The 19248-nt window shown below is 42.1% G+C and overlaps 1 protein-coding gene across 1 annotated transcript in view; it reads left to right on the forward strand.

Moving 5' to 3' along the window:
* The window catches only part of LOC114796641 (low-density lipoprotein receptor-related protein 1B-like), a 236072-nt gene that overhangs the window by 73602 nt on the left and 143222 nt on the right, over positions 1-19248 (forward strand). The window contains exon 3 of the mRNA XM_028991025.1: positions 8616-8753. Coding sequence (XP_028846858.1) covers positions 8616-8753 — 138 coding nt within the window. The remainder of the gene's footprint in view (positions 1-8615; positions 8754-19248) is intronic.

A 19248-nucleotide genomic window follows, 5' to 3' on the forward strand; every position in this document is an offset into this window, starting at 1 on the left:
GGTTATTCAGCTAAGCAGTATATCTGTCCCCTCAGTAATGGACTGGCAGGCTTCAAAACAATGCAGTAAAATATGTCCCCTGCTTTTGGCTTCTGTTCGCAGGGAAAAGAACATGTGCTGATGCTTTTGTAAATAGCATGTTAATTGCATTCCGACAATTAGCAAATCATTTTCAGAGAATCCCCATCTAGCCATGTGTATATTACATTGTAATTGTTTAATTGCTGGAAGTGCAATCGGGATGTTAATTAATGTGCAAAGTATTAATAGCAATATGGCACTGAAAAAGAAGGATTTATAGAAATAATAGCTATAGCAATAAAGAGGGCACGGATGCAGTCTGGCGATGGCGGTGCAGTGCTCAACTTGCGTGAGGTGTAAGCGTGTCTGAGCCCGGTCTCCCTCAGCTGGGTGCCGAGGGTGATGTATGGACGTGTTATTGTACAGTGAATGCTTTAGAATTTGATGTATTAACAGTCTGTACTTTGGAATATGGGTCCGATCTGCTATAGTGACAGGCCCATTTCATCTGATGTTGATTATATTACTATGTGATGATGAACGACTTTAATTAAATCCATACTGTGATTTAGTGTGAGTACATGGTCAATGTAGGGAAGTGAATAGTACAGTGAGCTTGAGGCTGTGTGTGTGTGTGTGTGTGTGTGTGTGTGTGTGTGTGCGTGTGTCTGAGTTTTTTTTTTCTTCCACCAGTTCTCTCAGTGCAATGTATAAATAGATAAAGGGAAAAAAGCTATTTGGTCATAATATGTAATTCGTAAATCACCGGCAGCTATCACAGACATTTCTAATCCTGCCAGTACTGGCGGTATGTGCTGCAAGCTTAAGTATCTGCTCAGTGGACCAGACTGTGGCATGTTTCAGTAAACAGAAAATTATCCTGGACGGAATGCATGGAAGGCTTCGGCGAGAATGGCGGCTCGGGCAACGGAGCCTTGTTAGAATTCATGGGTTGACGCAGAGCCAGCAATCCCCTTTTATTGACCAAAGCGCTGTCCCGACCACACCTTTCATAATGCATGGGTGTTTTCAGACATTGACCCCTTCTGCATGCCTGTATACTGCATGTATATTGTGTGAGTTAAGAGCGCAGTGGCAGTCAGTGTGTGACTAGCCAGGCCCGCAGGAAGTTGCTCTCACATTTGGAGCTAAGCATGAATGACACAGGTTTTCCGATTCGCCGATTCAGTAGGAGCAAACAGACAGATTTTGTCCTTCTGAAGAGGACAAAAACTAATCAAGAGGACTAAAAACTAAACAAAAATGGCAACATGAGCTCCGGGGTGCATGTGGAAGACCAAAAACTCCAAATTGTGGGTCACACCTTTGTCACATTTTGGCCAAGAGCGTCAACGTAAGCTAGCAAATGTAAAACAAAGAGGCATTCGATTTTGTAAGTTACACATGAGCTGTGTAACTTCCCCAGAACCTGCTGTGCTGAGATAGCCAAACTGCTGCAGTCACGCTGTAATAATGACAGAAGTGGAAAGCCATTTAAGATATAGTGAATATCAAAGTTGTTCTGGGAAGTGTGTGTTCATGTTTGTGGCTCTGTATCTTGACTAAATCCTGTTTTGTGAGCCTTTATATCATTACCAAATGATGTTGATTCACTAGGGCTTATATGTTAGATAAGCGTGCAGGAACGCTGCCAATTGTGTTTGTCCTAATAATCATTTAGAACAGGACAATTATCCACGGATGCATCACAGCCTATTTAGGGAAAGTAAGAGCACAGGAGACAGGATTTTGGGTCCTAGGCCTGATGCATTTTCCATGCATCGATAATCAGATAAACATTGTTATGATTGATTTTAAATGGAAAAATTCCACTTTATTTATAAACAAAGTAAATCGTTGGAAAGGTTTTTTACTATTGGATCACCAATGATCACTTCTGGCTCAGCATTGATTCTAGAGCAAAACTTTCAATAACCACTTGATCCACACCAGGGTCCTGGAGCCCATGTGGGATCATTAAGCCATCCAGGGTCATCATCCAGGGGGGGGTTGGCTCTGGGGCTGCATACATACTTTGATGTGTCAACTGTAGGGGTGTATATTGGCAAGGATCTCACGATATGATATATATATCACGATACACAGGTCACGATGCAACTATATCGCGATATATTGTGATACTGTACATACTTCAATAGTTCACTGAAAATTAAAAAAACAGAGCTTAAATACAATATGCTGTGATCAGTCTGTCATGTTTTGCGGTTTCACTCTGCCTGAAACGCCAAGCAGTAATTCAAAGTACCCAGCTGTACAGCGCCACCTACAGGAGTGGAGGTCGTAGTCGAACACTGATTCTCATCTCTGCTGATCTCACTAAAGAAAACGCTCAGCAGCACCACCCTGAGGAAATATGTATCCAAAATATTGAGATTTGATGTCCCTGTTTCGATACCAAATATCACCATGTAAAATATCGCGATATTTTGCCGTATCGATATTTTCTAACACCCCTAGTCAACTGTATTACTGACAGGCCAGAAACACAGACATTGCTCCTACTCAGTGGAGGGAGAGGGGGGCAGAGTCGGCGCAGACGTGACAATCTGCAAGCATCAATGGATATTTTCTGACATCTGAGACTTGAAACATTTTCTGAGACTTGAAGCAACAACTGTCTATACTTCCTTTATATATATATGTGTGTGTGTGTGTGTGTGTGCGTGTATGTGTATACATTTGGCTGTTTCAGTGTTTTTGGATCTTTTTGTCAGTTGTTTCTGTGGTGTATTGAAGTATAATTACAAACATTTTATAAGGCCTTTATTGACAATTACATCAAGTGAATGCCTTTTTTTCAAGACCTCTGCAATTCTCCCTGGCATGCTCTCAATCAACCTCTGGGCCAAATCCTGACTGATGGCGACCCATTCCTCCATAATCAGGGCTTGGAGTTTGTCAGAATTTGTGGGTTTTTGTTTGTCCCCCGCCACCATTTTTCCAGATGCCCTAAACAATTAGAAAGGGTATTCATCAGAGACAGTGACTTCACCCCAGTCCTTTTTGCAGAATTTACTCTCTGCAGGAGTTCACCCCAGTCCTCAATCAGTCTTTGATGTGTTTCTTGGAGAGAAGTGGCTTCTTTGCTGCCCTTCTTGACACCAGGCCATCCTCCAAAAGTTTTTGCCTCACTGTGGGTGCAGATGCACTCACACCTGCCTGCTGGCATTCCTGAGCAAGCTCTGCACTAGTGGCACCCCGATCCCACAGCCGAATCATCTTTAGGAGACGGTCCTGGCGCTTGCTGGACTTTCTTGGACACCATGAAGCCTTCTTCACAACTTTTGAATCTCTCTCCTTGAAGTTTTCGAGGGGAAGTGGTGGCCTAGCGGCCCCGTAATCAGAATTCCCGATCCGCCAAGGTGCCACTGAGGTGCCACTGAGCAAAGCACCGTCCCCACACACTGCTCCCCGGGCGCCTGTCATGGCTGCCCACTGTTCACTCAGGGTGATGGGTTAAATGCAGAAGACAAATATCACTGTGTGCACCATGTGCTGTGCTGCTGTGTATCACATGTGACAATCACTCACTTTGTATCACTGTAATATGATAAATGGTTGATTTAGGTGCAATCTTCTAAGTGATATCCTTGCCGGTGAAGCATCTTTTTATGCAACACGATGATGACTGCCATGGTTATCAGAGGAACACTCTCACCTGTGTTTACGAGGTCCTATTTTGGCAGGTCTGAAGTGCAGTGGAAATGCAGTGGAAAACATTCTGGATTATATTCAAATTGTCAGAATAAAAACCGAAGCAGCAAACTTTAAAAACAACAGAATTTGTGTCATTCACTTTTGGTCATGGCTTTGTGTATGTGTGTGTGTGTGTGTGTGTGTGTGTGTGTATGTATACATGTATGTATGTTTATGCATTTGATATTCAATAACTGTGGCCTATTGTGGCTAAAATCATTACAGAGAGAGCACATGGGGTCTGCTAGAGAGGATGTGAGATGTCTCGCTCTGATCATTAGCTTGACTGAGAAGGACCCAGTATATATTTCTCATACCCAGTGCTCAGCTCTGATTAAAGTGATAATCAGAACGAACGCCGCAGCTGAAATTTCACCCAGATGCCTTTCATTGCAGATAACAGGGGGATTAGCAGGTCCCATCAGAATTCTCCTCGTTCGCGTCTCTGAACGTGGGTAAATATCATCACGCTTTCTTTAATTAAAAGTAATATGCAGAGATGTGACAGAGATTGGAGAGACAGAGCCAGGGCCTCTGTTCATTTAACTTTATGAATAGGCGAAAACCAGTGATATTTTGAGAGCATTTATTTTTTTATGTGCCAGACACTTTGCTCTCATTGATATGCCCCCTGCTCGCTGTAAAACATTTGATTTTTCTTTTCTTTTTGTAGACCCTTGTGTGGAAGATATCGCCTACTGCAGTGCTTAATTGAAGGTCCATATTAGCATTTTTCTCGAAGGCCACATTAACAATAGGCAGGACAGCAGAGAACCGAGGCTTTCCTTGAAATTCATGCAGGGGAGAACTTTTGAACTTTAATTGCTGCACCTTTGTTTCATGAAAATCTCAATGGGCTTCATTTCAGATGTGCTGGGTACATTTAACCTCCCTTTTGCATATATACATCTTACAAAGAAACATTAGGTTTTCAAATATTCAAATTTGATCATTTCTTCTCAGTGATCTGAAAGCCAAAAGTCAAAACATTTACATTTTGCAGCATTTATCAGTCACCCTTATCCAGAACGACTTACAATCAGTAGTTACAGGGACAGTCCCCCCCTGGAGATACTCAGGGTTAAGTGTCTTGCTCAGGGACACAATGGTAGTAAGTGGGATTTGAACCTGGGTCTTCTGGTTCATAGGCGAGTGTGTTACCCATTAAGCTACTACCACCCTGAAACTCACAATTTTCAAACCTAATTCCATCAAGGTATTAGTGTGTATAGGCATAATTGTCATGCTGGCTGGACATGGCGAGGAAGGAGGACACATACGCATGATGTCACGTTACAGTGGATTTATTAGATGGTGAACAGGACAGGGGAAACATCACCAAACAACGACCCGAACAGGGCAGCTTTATACATGCAGGCAGAGGTGAAAGCAATCAGGAAACATAATGACTCAGGACCAACACAAAGCTACGATCCGAACTCCGGATCCGGAGTAGCCCCTTCCAGACCGGATTCTGGCAATAATGCATATTATAGCTTTACTGAGTGTAAGATATTGCTTTAGAGGTATGGCAGTTCTCCCCTGTTCTCCCCTGCATTTATGTCCCTGTTGCTTAAAATATACAATTCTTCCATTTTAAAAGAAGGTGTCGCGGACTGCGGTGTCTGGCTGAATCATCTCCCATCATCCCTCAGCTGTACAGAGACCATCTGCGTGCGGGTGCATGGGACACGAGCTGCCTGCTGAATATTCATTCCTCTCCCTCGTCTGATTAAATTAGACCTCGATCACTTTGCGATGTGTAAATGATTCAGGGGAAGTTGCCTGGGTGGTAGTAGCCTAGTGGGTAACACACTCGCCTATGAACCAGAAGACCCGGGTTCGAATCCCACTTACTACCATTGTGTCCCTGAGCAAGACACTTAACCCTAAATTGCTCCTGGGAGACTGTCCTTGTAACTACTGATTGTAAGTCGCTCTGGATAAGGGCGTCTGATAAATGCTGTAAATGTAATGATGTAAATGACAAGGCTTGTTTTATTGGGATGGTGATATGTGATGTCAGGGCGTGGGGTAGGCTGGGGGGAGGGGGGGTTACTATGTTAACTAGACATAATGAGCCTGTGGAATATTAGACTCAGTTATGGACACAAATGCATCATATGCATCAACATTAAATAGAAACTGCTGGCATTGTAATTTGAAAACATGTAAAGAGGGGTGGTTGTAGCCTAGTGGGTAAGACACTCGCCTATGAACCAGAAGACCCGGGTTCAAATCCCGCTTACTACCATTGTGTCCCTGAGCAAGACACTTAACCCTAAGTTGCTCCAGGGGGACTGTCCCCTGTAACTGTAAGTTGCTCTGGATAAGGGCATCTGATAAATACTGTAAATGTAAATAAGGTGTGTTCTAAGTATGTTTTATAGCACCAGTTCTAGAGTAAATTTTTACTAGAAATTTAGTGTCATTAAGTAGGGTTGTCTTATTATTTTTTTCCTATGACAGTTTGCACCAAATATGCAAAAACTAATCTTTCCTGAAGCTACTAATAGCAAAGAACGGAGAGAAAGTATTTGAGGGAATTAGAGAATACGCTGAGGAATGGAAAACAGCGTGTGATTACAGTAATTGTACAGTACAGTAATTACAGTAATTACAGTGCAAGATGGTAATTTCTTTTTCTGCGAAAAAGAATAAGTCCAAATTTTATATCTAAATTAAGTTTACACAAATACAAGCTCTTAATTTGTTCTGTCAAGCCAAATTGAAATAAATGAATACGTTTGGTTTGATTGCAATGTAATTTCTGTTTAGGCTAAAGTGCATTTATATGGAATGATGTGTAAATCAGATCCCTTAAAATTTGTGTCACCAAAATAAACATATTTGAAGCAAGAAATGAAATCCTCAGAAATGAAATCGCCATTTAGTTCCACTGTTTGCTGGAACAAACAGCACGTGAACATGAAATCATTGATCACGTATGAAATATGAGCGTGTGGTGTTAATACCATTTCCAATTGATCGGTTTTAACCGCCCGACCTCCTTAGGGATGGTGGCAGATGCAAAGAAAACGCTCTGTCATTATAAACAGCCTCATCGTTGTTGTCTCAACGCAGATTGATCTGCTTTGGCCCAATCAGCCAGCGCTTTAAGGGTGGCAAAGATGACAGGCTGCGATTTAATGGCCGCTTTAATCGTGCCATCGTTTTACCTCGTGAAGTTTAAGTGAAAGGCGGCGGATAAGTCCACATTGGGATGTTTCCGCGCGTCCCCGTTAAGGCCCGCGGAGCGCCGGAGATTTGTTGCAGGCCCCGTCACGTGGCTAGTAAATCAGCAACTAAGTGGCTGCGTTGCAGTTAAAGTAATTGATACTGGTGTCGTGGCGGTGGACGGTCCGCTCACACGTGTTTTATGTGCTCTCATGGCTGCTTAGCCGATGAGGGTCACCTGCGCGCCTCATGAATCTTTAAACAGGCGCAAAGTTTTTCCTCACACACACACACACACACACACACACACACACACACACGCTTGCACTTTCTTTCTGTCATGTAGTGTGCTGCTGAACATCTGTTGAGCGTGAGGAACAATGGCATCAACTATAAACACATTTGCAAAAAAAAAAAAGCATCTATTTTTCTTGGTTTGTTCTGTGATGTGAAAAGCTTGCTTATCAATTTATGTGTTAAAATAACAGAGCAGAAATCAGAACTTATTAGAAATATTAGAAATTCAAGCCAGCATCTGATAAACAATAAAAAGGTGTATAATTGCAAGGTCTTCAGCATTATTGGATTTCTGAGGTGTAGGTGTAGCCTAACACTGCAGCAAATATCACTTCCCTTTTAATATTATTATTATTATTATTATTAACTTATCATGGTTGCACTGAGGTCACTGATGCATTTTCAGCAGCTCCCGGTCTTGCAGATGTAATTGGAAACGCGTGGACTGTGCGTGTCAGCACAACTGAAATATATTGCAGTTCGCTTTGTTAAGGAGGTGTGGGCGGGGATGGGGGTGGGGTGGGGTGGGGGGTTCTGTCCAACCTCACTGCATCTTTGATGCTGCTGCCGTTAACTGATGAGGGCTGTTCCCATAACCCGTCACGTCGCCTGGACAGCAGGACACCGTTGGCGTTGCAGTGGAACGCTGCCGTTTGTCACTGACTTTATTTTGATTTTTTTCATGCTGACATGTTTGAATGTACTATTGATGCCTGGTGGTTATTATTATAATTATTTATAATAAAAATAATTGAGTGGGTCACATGCAGTTATGGCAGTTAGCATCATGGACTAACACCTTTAAGATTGTCAGTTTGAATCCTGGCACAGGCATTGTCTGTGCGTGTGTGTGTGTGTGTGTGTGTGTGTGTGTCGGTGTGTTTGCATGATCTCCCATGAGATGGGCTCTGCATCTGGATTCAGCAGGTTATGAATATTGCGTGCCCGTAAATAAATTCATTTGCATTCTGTAATTATGGACGTTTCACCAGAGAACGGATTCCTTGAAGTGGATTGTTTGAACCATCCTGTGTTTCCACCAGTTTTGAGCAGAATCAATGAACCAATGAGGCATCGTCAACAGAGGCTACTGCTCAGTGAAACAGTAGAAACAGAATGACATGCTGACTGATGTTTCTGTCTAGGTTCGAAACTGAGAGATCAGTTGTCTAGTATGTTACAACTCTTGGCACATGTATGCTTCTTTAAAACCGCCTTATGAGATGCTCAAGGAGAAGGTATCTTATAAACTTATTTTTGCAAAAAATACAATATTACATTTAATTAGATGATTGACAGTGACATGATGGTGAGATATTGTCCTCTTACTCAGTCAAAATTGTATAAATATGGCCATTTTCTTGCCCAGGTAAAGAAGTGTGACACGATTATCTGTTTTACAGGTCCTGAAGAAGTGAGAGTCCGATGTCCGCTTAATCACATACAGTGCATTGGAACGAGGAAATGCATCCACTTCAACAAGCTTTGCAACGGGGCAAAAGACTGTCCGGATGGTTTTGACGAAGGAGTGCACTGTAGAGGTATGAAAAAGGTTCAGCAAAATCTGCCGCTGCTGTTAAAATTTCTATGTGCTGCAAAAAGGAATTGCACAGTCAGGGGCTGCAGACTTGGACCGGGAAAATGCTGGAACGTTCCACAAGTTGCCACAGCGACAGCCGTCTGGGAGCAGTGTAAGAGCAGCAGGTGCAGTGTTGGACACAGGTTAGTGTTGTTCTCTGCAGCATAAGCCGCAGGAGCAGCCTTCTGGCCTGGCCGATAGGACAATGACGACTTAGCATGTGGTTCTGGGTGGGTGCCCATTAACTGTGGCTGGCTGACTATGCGGCACCAACAGCGTGACCTTTGGTGGACTGGAGGTGCACATGCAACCACCTGCGCAATACCAGGGACTCCGGTCAGGCTGTGGGAGCCATGCCCTTTGATACGAACCCTTGCTGAAAGCCAGGCACGCGACCGTGGTATGTCAGTGCGAATAATATCAGCTTGGGTGGTCGCCATTGCCTCGGCCCTCCAGTTGGATGAACGTTAAATCCCTAATAGTGTGAACAGCGTACAAAAAAGTTCTATTGCATCACTATGTTAAAGTTTCATGGCATGATATGACTTATTTTTGAACAATTATAGTTAAGAATTCTTAGTAATAGGAAAAAAACATTTATTTCCTTAAGTCTCCCAATTGCATTTTTGACCCATAATATTCAGCAGATTTGCTTGCTATTATTTTTGCACAGGGCAGTAGCATTTATTTCATTTATTTTATTTGATGTATTCTGACAGCTTCAGCTTTTTTAATTTATAGATGCATTGTTTTGGCAGACGCTGGGATAGGAAATGTGGCATTGCAACCTGGACAAGCATGTCCTTCATCTGAATGTTCATATTGCCTGGCAAAATAGAAAGCATTAAGCAGTAAATCGTCAGCGTCTGTACGGTGCCAGCATGCCCAGTTACTGAACGGGTCCCCGTATACCCAGTATGCATACGGGTTGCAATATGTTGTCCCAAAAACATATAGAATCTTACTAATCAGTGAAAAGGAAATGATTGTAGCCACATCCAAATGACATGCTGATGTCAACATGTAAAGATCACTAGTCATGGCATAAACATTTCTGCTTTTGGAAAAGTAGTAAGTTATTTAATCTTTCTTTTTTATCTGTTGTTGGCTTTCTGTGAGGTAGGTGCTGAGGTTATTATTTTTTTTAGCATAGCTAAGTTTAACTAATGCAAATTTGTTACTATCATCATCAGATTTCTGCTCACACTTTTCATAGGATGTACATGCTACAGGAATATTTGAGTAGTAAATTCCCAACTGTTATTTGTGGAAGGACAATTTTCATGGTGCAAAGGGAAAGTTCATTAATGTCACTTTTTGTATGATGTCACGACTCTGGGCTCACAGGGAAAGGAGACACAGAAGCGAGGCATATTAAGGAACAAAAAAGTCCAAAAAGGGCCGAAAAAAAAAAACAGAAAATGAACAACTGAAAATTGGCGATAGGCGATTGCCGATTGCCTGGAACTGAAACAAACAAAGTTTCCACTTCAACATGGAATCAACGTCTGAGTGCTGTTTCTTGGGTTTTATGGAGTCCTGATCTCTGTTGTAGACATCTCAAGACCATGTCTGGTACTAAACCAAACGTGAAGATCGATTGTCATGGATTTTCATGGTATTTTGATTGGCTAACTTATAAATATGATATTCGCAAACACTGCCCACACGCAGTGCCTTACATAGCACCATGATGATATCCCCTAAGGGTAGCTTGAACAGAAATTATGTCTATTTATGGAGCATAATTAATCTAAATGTCCACATTGACCAACAAAACTTTTATGGCTGAAATCTGGGACAAAACAGTAATTTTAAAAAACATAAACGTGCAAAATGCATACCTAAGATTCATTGCAGGCCAAAAAGCAGTGTATGAAAGCAGTGTAATTATAATGACACTGAGGAATTCACATGCAAATATGCACAATCTCTGTAAATTCTAATTAAAGCTTTTTTACTTATTTTTTATTAAATAATGTTGTTTTTATCTCATCACAGAAGTCCTCACAGCAGGAGGCACTTTCTTCTACTTCATGTGTCAATCAATGCTACTCAGAACAACAAAACCAAGGAATAAATGGTGCAATCGTTTTTGTCTAATCCACAATTTGTATGAATTCTGATTTCAGACTTTCTGATCTGCTCTCACACACACACACACCCACACTCACAAACACAGGGACACATCAAGCCACTTTAAATGGTACGCTGGGAGACTGTTATAGTGTCGGAGCGACAGCGAGTGAGCGAAGATGTCAGGATGAGAGATTAAGTGAGTTGCTGTTGCCAACCCCAGTGATGGATCACGCAACGTTCTCCTCAGATGTTAGGAAACATTAAGAAACATTTTCTCACTCCTCCGTTTGTTTGTTCTGAGATATAGCTAATTAAGCAGAGAATGCCGGGGGCTATAAATTCTGCCTCTGCTGCTGAGCATTGATCAGACAGCAACATGCTCCCCCTCTTTAACATCCTATTGCAGGGCCCCTGTAAACTAAATGCTGAGTCTTCCTGGAACCCCCCAAAAAAAAAAAAAGTTTAAGTCAATTTAGATCCACATTAATTGGATAAATTAATTACCTCTGACTTGGTGTTACACAAAAGGTTTTTTAACATTTGCTTATATAAGCACTTTTATATGCACTGAATGGGACGTCTGACTCGACGCCAGTGCAGTTTACTTTAGTGACCTCATCATAAGGTGAGGCAGACACAAGAGTGCACTTAATTAAGTGCGATAATTGAATGAGTAACGTAGCGCCCACTTTTAAGTTGAGCCGGGCACTCACACCTGCAAAACACACACTGCAACGCGGGAGGGAAGGGGGAGGCGATGGAGGAAATGAGGTCACCAAAGAGAAGTTTTGGAGCACACCAGCTGGGCCTGGAGCGAAACTTTTTCTCCCTCTCCGCCTCTCATAATGAATAAACATAATGAATCCCTGGGGGACGTAGCACAAAATCTGCCCATATGGAGTACAATGAAACCATTCTGATTCACCTTCACCACACTTCAGCACTTTTCTGGTTTTCATTTACATATTTTTATTACCTTTTTGGGTGGGCTGAAGAATTTTTTCTCTTAAATGTGACTTTTTTTATTATTAATTTTCGTTTGCACCAACATGAGTAGCTTACTCTCCATACAGCCACCTGGCTTCTCCTGGCTCTCTGTCATCTTTACCAGAAGTGGGTAGTGGTGAACCGTGTTTGCTGGACTACGGAATGTTCCACTTAAATATGCTCCTTAAATATGCTACTGATGAAGCATTTAATGAGCTTTAATGATAATTTTACCTTTAAAGGTCCCCTATTATGATTTTTTTTGCTTTTATATAGGTCTTAGTGGTCCCCTAATACTATATCTAAAGACTCATTCCGAAATTACAGCCACTTTTATCCAGTCAGACAATGAGATTTGCCCAGGACGTGCCATTTCAATGTCTGTGGCTTTAAATGATAATGAGGAGGAGAGAAGACCCATAGAAGTGCATGGGTATTCGCTGAAATAATGTCATCAACACTTCCTGTTTGGCACAAATAGGAAGTTGTGTCCGCGTTTTTCCAGAAAAAAAAAAAAATTATCCAACTAGTTCTTCACAGTCTCTCATTACAGAACCAAAAAAAATACAATTGCTCTCATTTTTACATCCAATCACAGAACAACAGCAATGCTTGCGGTTAAGGAAGCGGAGTAATCAGAAGGTTGCCGGTTTGAATCCCAATCCGCCACTGAGCTCCTGGACGCCTGTCATGGCTGCCCACTGCTCACTAAGGGTGATGGGTTAAACGCAGAGGACACATTTTGTTATGTGCACCATATGTTGCGCTGCAGTGTTTCAAAATGACAATCACTTCACTCTTCATTTGCAAGCCATAAAGGGGAGATAACCTTTCCCCTTATGATGGGGCAGTGGTGGCCTAGCGGTTAAGGAAGCGGCCCCGTAATCAGAAGGTTGCCGGTTCGAATCCCGATCCGCCAAGATACCACTGAGGTGCCACTCAGGGTGATGGGTTAAATGCAGAGGACAAATTTCACTGTGTGCACCGTGTGCTGTGCTGCTGTGTATCACATGTGACAATCACTTCACATTAAAAATTAAATGGAGAAATTCCAGATCCTACCGTCTGAGATGCCGCTTTGGCCAAGCAGAATGTCCAAAGCATTCTTTTTACCTATCACCATTTCTAGCCACTGCAGTAACATAGACAGGCTAGGGGAAGACATATTAATGTTAAATAATCTCACAAAGTGAAATTTTCAGGACCTTTAAAACAACCAGATTTATGGCCTAATTGAAATTTGACTTGACATGCGTACTGCCTTACTGTACCCCTCAAAAATGTAATAAATATAGCATATTTGTAAAGGTCTGAGCACAACATTAAAACCTATTATGAAATATGATAATGAAAGTGTCATACATGCTGTGGCCCAGGAATTCTGGTTAAATATATTCAGCAATTCAGTTTGTCTAATTACCCCCTTGTCAATCCAATAGCCCATGAGATTTATATACATAATATGTTTTCTGCCTGAACAAATAAGGAGGACCATTGATGCTCATGGGAGCAGTCCAGCTATGGAATATGATGGCTGTGTCGCTCTTGAACCTTTGCAGCAGCACTTTTAGGCATTAGCATGATGAAGTGTGACAGTTGTGATTTGACGGCCTTTCCCTTCCCGTTTGATCCTCTGAACTGCGGACCTCTCACTCGCAGTCGAGGGCGAGGTGTCGTTTTACCAAAAAAGGAAGTTGAGCCCACCTCACCCGCCATTATTTTATTCTGCTGACGGTTTAGCTTGACTTCGGTTTAAAAAGTGCACAGAGATGCGAAAACAATCTTCAAACGTTGGCCATCTAAAGAAAATGATAATGCATCGGTTGTACATTTCAAAGCTAGCCCTGTCAGCCAGGGTAAAATGGAATATCGCAGCAGCCAATTCTGTAATCAGCAGTCGGACAGTTTGGGGCAAAAGAGGGGTGTGGATTGCATTCACTGGAGCTCTGTATTTGGAGTGCTTAAACACCTACTTCATCATGCGATGCCACTTTAGAGCTTGTCCAGACATTCATTTAGTGATACAAATTACCCTCAGATTCTTTTTTGGAGGGAAAAAAGACGAGTTTATGAATAAATAGAGAGCCCGGGCCCTGTGATGAAGGAACAATGTCACACGTGTAGCGCTCCTCCCCTGCCTGCCTCTCGACAGCATTCAATTATCTCACTTGATTAACTTTTCATTACCGACAATTCCAACAAACAAACAAACAATATTCTCCAGAACCAGCCAGGCAGTGATAAAAATGGTCTGTTATTGTTAAAAAAAATACAAAAATGATTTTCTGTTTGTGCTGCTCCTGTAAATTGTGTAAAATTAAAAGTGTGTAATGTATGTCTGGAGTTCCGTATCTCCACTGAAAGCAGGGTCGCTGCTTACCCCTGTTGTTGGATGTTATATACTACATTTTGTCATTACTACATTCTTCTGCTCTCTCTCTCTCTCTCTCTCTCTCTCTCTCTCTCTCTCTCTCTCTCTCTCTCTCTCTCTCTCTCTCTCTCTCTCTCTCTTCTTACTGGAATTCTGCTGTTGAAGGATTGCCGTACTGTGCAGCAAATCTCCATGGATCGCCTACCTCAGATGGTTTCATCTAGCTCCTTGCACCAGTCGGAGACCTCATTTGAATGAGATAATGAGAGGGTAACATCCTGCGTGTAGCGCATTATGCCTCCGTTAGGAATATGAACGCGACGGAGGGCAAATTCTTTTAACGAACAGGAACAATGACATCTGCGTGTGATACACATACGAGATATGTGTGCTGTAAAATATTCAAACGTTTGCGTAGAGAGATGGCAGATGATAGCAGATGCTTAATCATTGAAGAGTACCTGGGAAAATTCCTGTGATGGGTTCTTTCAAGTACAGAAGACTTTCAAGTCCTTCATCATACATGGCATTTGTGACACCTACAGTATACCCCAAATAAATGAGAGTGCATTATACATATATTCCCAAATACGGGTGCTTGTATAATTCAAATTCTGCAGCATTAATTGCATTGCTGTATTTAATTTTGGGAATTGCAATGAACAGACACACTTAAAGTTGAAACTTTTTTATAATAAAAGAAAATCAATAGGGCCAAAGGTCAGTACCCTTACTTGCTATATGTCTGATAAAGGATGTAGCTCCATAACTGCAAGTTAAGGGCGACTTTGTAAAGAATAAGAAACAGCACAGTTGCCTGCATGTCTAAACTTTAGATGTTTCTCAATCCCATTTAGGTGGTAACCTGGACTTCGCTGGGCAAATTTTTGCAGAATTCACTTCTGACAAGGATTTGTTAGCGTAACCTGACTTCCCAGTTCTTTGCAGTAATGCAGCACCAATGTGTGCTTCTTCATTTTCACTTAAAATGCATATGATGTGCTAATGACGTGGCCCTTCAAACGTTGGTATGAGCTTGTACTTGCAGATGAATTTACTTGTGACTGAAGGGGATACTGTACAGATAAAAATGATGAAGAGACTGAGCGCATATGTGTCCTGCCGTCCGCAAAAGTCTGGGCTTGGAGAGAAGTCTTTTCGTTATTCATGGCGAATTAAAACGCGGTGGACTTGTATTTAGTTCTCTCTCTTTACGCCACTGTTAACTAATGAGGCGGCCTTTTCTTGTGTGCATATGTTTGTTTCCAAAAACCCAGAAAGACACTTTTGACATTAGCGAGCTTGTCCCAATGGCCCAACGATCTATTTAGCACTACTAAATTACAGCCCTAGATAGTCCTTAGTACATTTATTACTGGTGGATGCTGGCACATTAGCTTCTGTAGCTCATTTATTTATTTAGCTGCTAATTGCAAATGCCCATTGACCCAATTTGAGTAAGTTCCCAGACTAGTGTCTGGCGCTCACTTCTACAATGTGTGAGATTCAACCGCAGAGGTGGGTAGAGTAGCCAACAATTTTACTCAAGTATGAGAAGCCTTCCTCCAACGTAATAAGTCAAGTACAAGTGAACAGTACTCATCCAAAAAATTACTCAAGTATGTAGTGACAAGCATACTCTAATACTGAATACTGGATTGTAATATATAATTTTTTTTTTCAAACAGAAAAAAATATAAATGTGCTAAATCTGGTATTTCTGATAATGGACTAAATATAAGTGTACAAACTTTTACATGCTGATTACATGTTTTAGCATTAATAAATTGAATATGTACAGAACAGCTCAATGATACCGCTAATCCACAGAAAATAATTCTTCCTCCACAGAAAATGTATAGAGGTCTTCTAAGCTTAACATTTTTACAAAAACTAAAAAGAACCTTTATGAAAGACTGTGATTCTGTATAATTTCGGTAATGTTTGGGTTTAGTACTGGAGACAGTCGCATTCGCCTTTTCTGTGTCTGTGCCGTGTTATGAGTTTGTTTGTGTGTGGTCATGTGACTATATGGCTACGCCTGATTGGTGAAATGTAGCCATGCGTTAGATCTACAGGCTGCATCTGTCTGGCAAATAGAGCATAAATAATTGTTTTTAAAAAGTAAGAATTTGACCAATGTAGCAAAGTAAGAGTTATTTTATTCACAAATGTATTTGTCACGACCGAGGTGGGAATGGAATTGATGGACACCAAGGGTAGGGAAAAGGAACACCACTGGGTTTACCGGGAATGTCAATTGGGTTAAGCAATCCAACACACCTTGTGCTGAAACAAGGTCTCCTCAGGTTCTGCTGTGTGCAGAAATCTGGGCCGCTTGACACTGCTCCCTGTGTTCCCCGCCTTCACAAGTCCTATGCCTTGCCCACAATTAAGACACGCACAGGGCTTGCTCCTCCTCCCCCGGTGACGTTCAGCTTCCCCTCAATAAAAGTAAAAAGTTGTAAACACCGTGCCCTCTTTGAATATTCAGCTGTTTAAATTGCATATCCAAATCCAAAACAGAACTAAATGTGTCAGGCTCGAAAGCATATGAAAGTGAAGTGATTGTCATTGCGATACACAGCACAGTACATGGTGCACACAGTGAAATGTGTCCTCTGCTTTTAACCATCACCCTTGGTGAGCAGTGGGCAGCCATGGCAGGCGCCCGGGGAGCAGTGTGTGGGGACGGTGCTTTGCTCAGCGGCAACCTTCTAATTACGGGGCCGCTTCCTTAAATGCTACACCACCACTGCCACTGTTTGCAGGAGGCTGGTGAGAATGTTGCTTCATGTCTTGGCTTCACGAAGGGCATCCATGGTCTGAACCATCCATCCCTAAATGTTCTCAATGGGATTTAGAACAAGGGAACAATTAATTGTCTCCTGCTTTACGTTTGCTTACAACCTGGTTACGATCCATTGTACATTGTATTCACCCAACCATTGGAAAACACAATAACTACAAGGAAAACATGCATTTCATTAGCAAAATAAGTGCATACAAAATGTAGAGAACTCTAAAGCGGTCCAATTTTATCCTTTTCAACTGGAAAACACTAACAAGCTGAAATTGCACATATTGTCAGACATACGTTGGACAAAAGAACTGCAAGGCATGGAAGTCTGCACACATATTGATTGTATACGATGACACTTGTGCAGCAGTCATTTGCCATTTCGGAAAAACTGACTTATCATGAAGATTATGACTCTGCAGTGCAGTTGCTTGAAAACCTTTTGTGATATTTTCCTATAGGGAAAAAACAAGATCCAATGACATGTTGCCTAAATTGCAAATCAATGATATTAAACAATCGGTTGCTGCACTGTTAGATGCATCATCCCCATCCTATAATAAATGTAGTAGGTTTAAAAAGAGGAAGTACTTGTCACATGCGTTGAGCCTGTTGAAGTTGTGGGATTGGTTTGAAGGCTGAGGGTGGTTAAACAATGACAGGTTCCCAGGATCAATATTTGATGTCTTCGTCTGTTTATTCAGTCTGGCTTGAATCATCTGTCAAATCATTACTCCCTGTAATCTGTGCAGAAACAATCTGGCAGCATCCCATCCTATTAGAAAGGACTTTCCCCTTCAGAATGTGCCGACTTAAATTTTAATTATACTGTGAATGATTCATGCACTGGTGTTTTCCCGCCGATGTTTAAGGGCACGTCAAGTTTGACAGCATGCCCCAAATCTCCAGGCTCAGTCTGTTAGGCAGTTGAGATGGCTACTTCCACAGAAAGGGGATATTTTCACCGCCGGATCAGTGGGAATTTTGTAAAGAAAAAAGCAATCACGTGTTCGTCAAAGCAGCTTTTACTGGAGAACGTTCCTTCTGCATTCTGATGTGTGAAGTCCCCAGAAGTGTTCTTTAAAAACTAAAAAAAAGTAATAGACAGAACAGACCAGGTTTTCTCCTTCCAAAACCACAGTGGTAACTGACCTTTCCCCCTAACTTTTTTAACAAGTAACCCCCATTAATAAAGGAAAACAAATAAAAAAAATCATTTATTTCATTGCAGCAAATCCATGGCTTGCTTATTAAGCCTCCCTCCATCGCATGACTTGTGTGTGGGTCAGCATCTTAATTTAGTCCCACATTAATTAGGGGGCTTTGAGACCCAGCGAGAGGCTGGATAAAGGGCGGCCTTGGAGAAACAAAGGGCGCGCAGGTCCGGAGAGAGAGGGCGTAATTAGCCCAGATGGGGAGCTTGAATGTTGGCCCTGGCTGGCCTCTCCTCGTGCGCGACAGAGCTCCATGCTTGTGTGGGCGTCTAGATACGGATGCCGCCGTCGCCATGGTGGCCAGGCCATCTGTGTGGACTCCTTGTGTGGTCCTGGGCATGTGCCATCACTGCGCTTCACCACTTCTTAAATTCGGGAGACGATGGCCGATTCGGGATGACGAAACTGTTTGGAATGTCAGCGCAGACCTCCACTCACTTTAGTGGACCTTGCCTCCTGAGCTGATAAAATCTCTGTCTACAAATACATAAATGATGCCTTGAAATGTCTAAAATGGTCTCTGTCTAGTTATTTTCATGGCTCTATTTATTGGTTCTTCCTGCTGCACATACGTTAGCATTTTGTTATTTGCCTTAAGCCTCCTATTTACCTTTATATCAATGTCTGATAAACTCTGTCTGGATAAACTCCTGAGCACCTGATATGGTATATTTTGAATCACATTGTATGTTTGTGGGCCTTTGCAGCGGGCACAGAGCATGACCCTCCACCCGAGTTCAGTCTAAACTTTTCAATGAGATCATACGCTCACATGCACACCTGCAGAAAACTCCCTAGAGGTTGAAGGCCAACCAAGGCTTGGGAGGTATGTTAAGAAATGAGATAAGGCTAGCAAGGCCCAGCTAAGGCATAATAAATTATGGGGAGGGGTGGTATGCCCCGCTATCACAAGCTGGGTGCTCAATGCTTAATAGTAAAAACTGTTTACTGGCCAGGCCTCAATGCTTAATTGTAAGAACTGTCTACTGGCCAGGCCTCAGCAGCC

Source organism: Denticeps clupeoides, chromosome 9 (assembly GCF_900700375.1).
Source record: "Denticeps clupeoides chromosome 9, fDenClu1.1, whole genome shotgun sequence".
Classification (NCBI taxonomy): domain Eukaryota; kingdom Metazoa; phylum Chordata; class Actinopteri; order Clupeiformes; family Denticipitidae; genus Denticeps; species Denticeps clupeoides.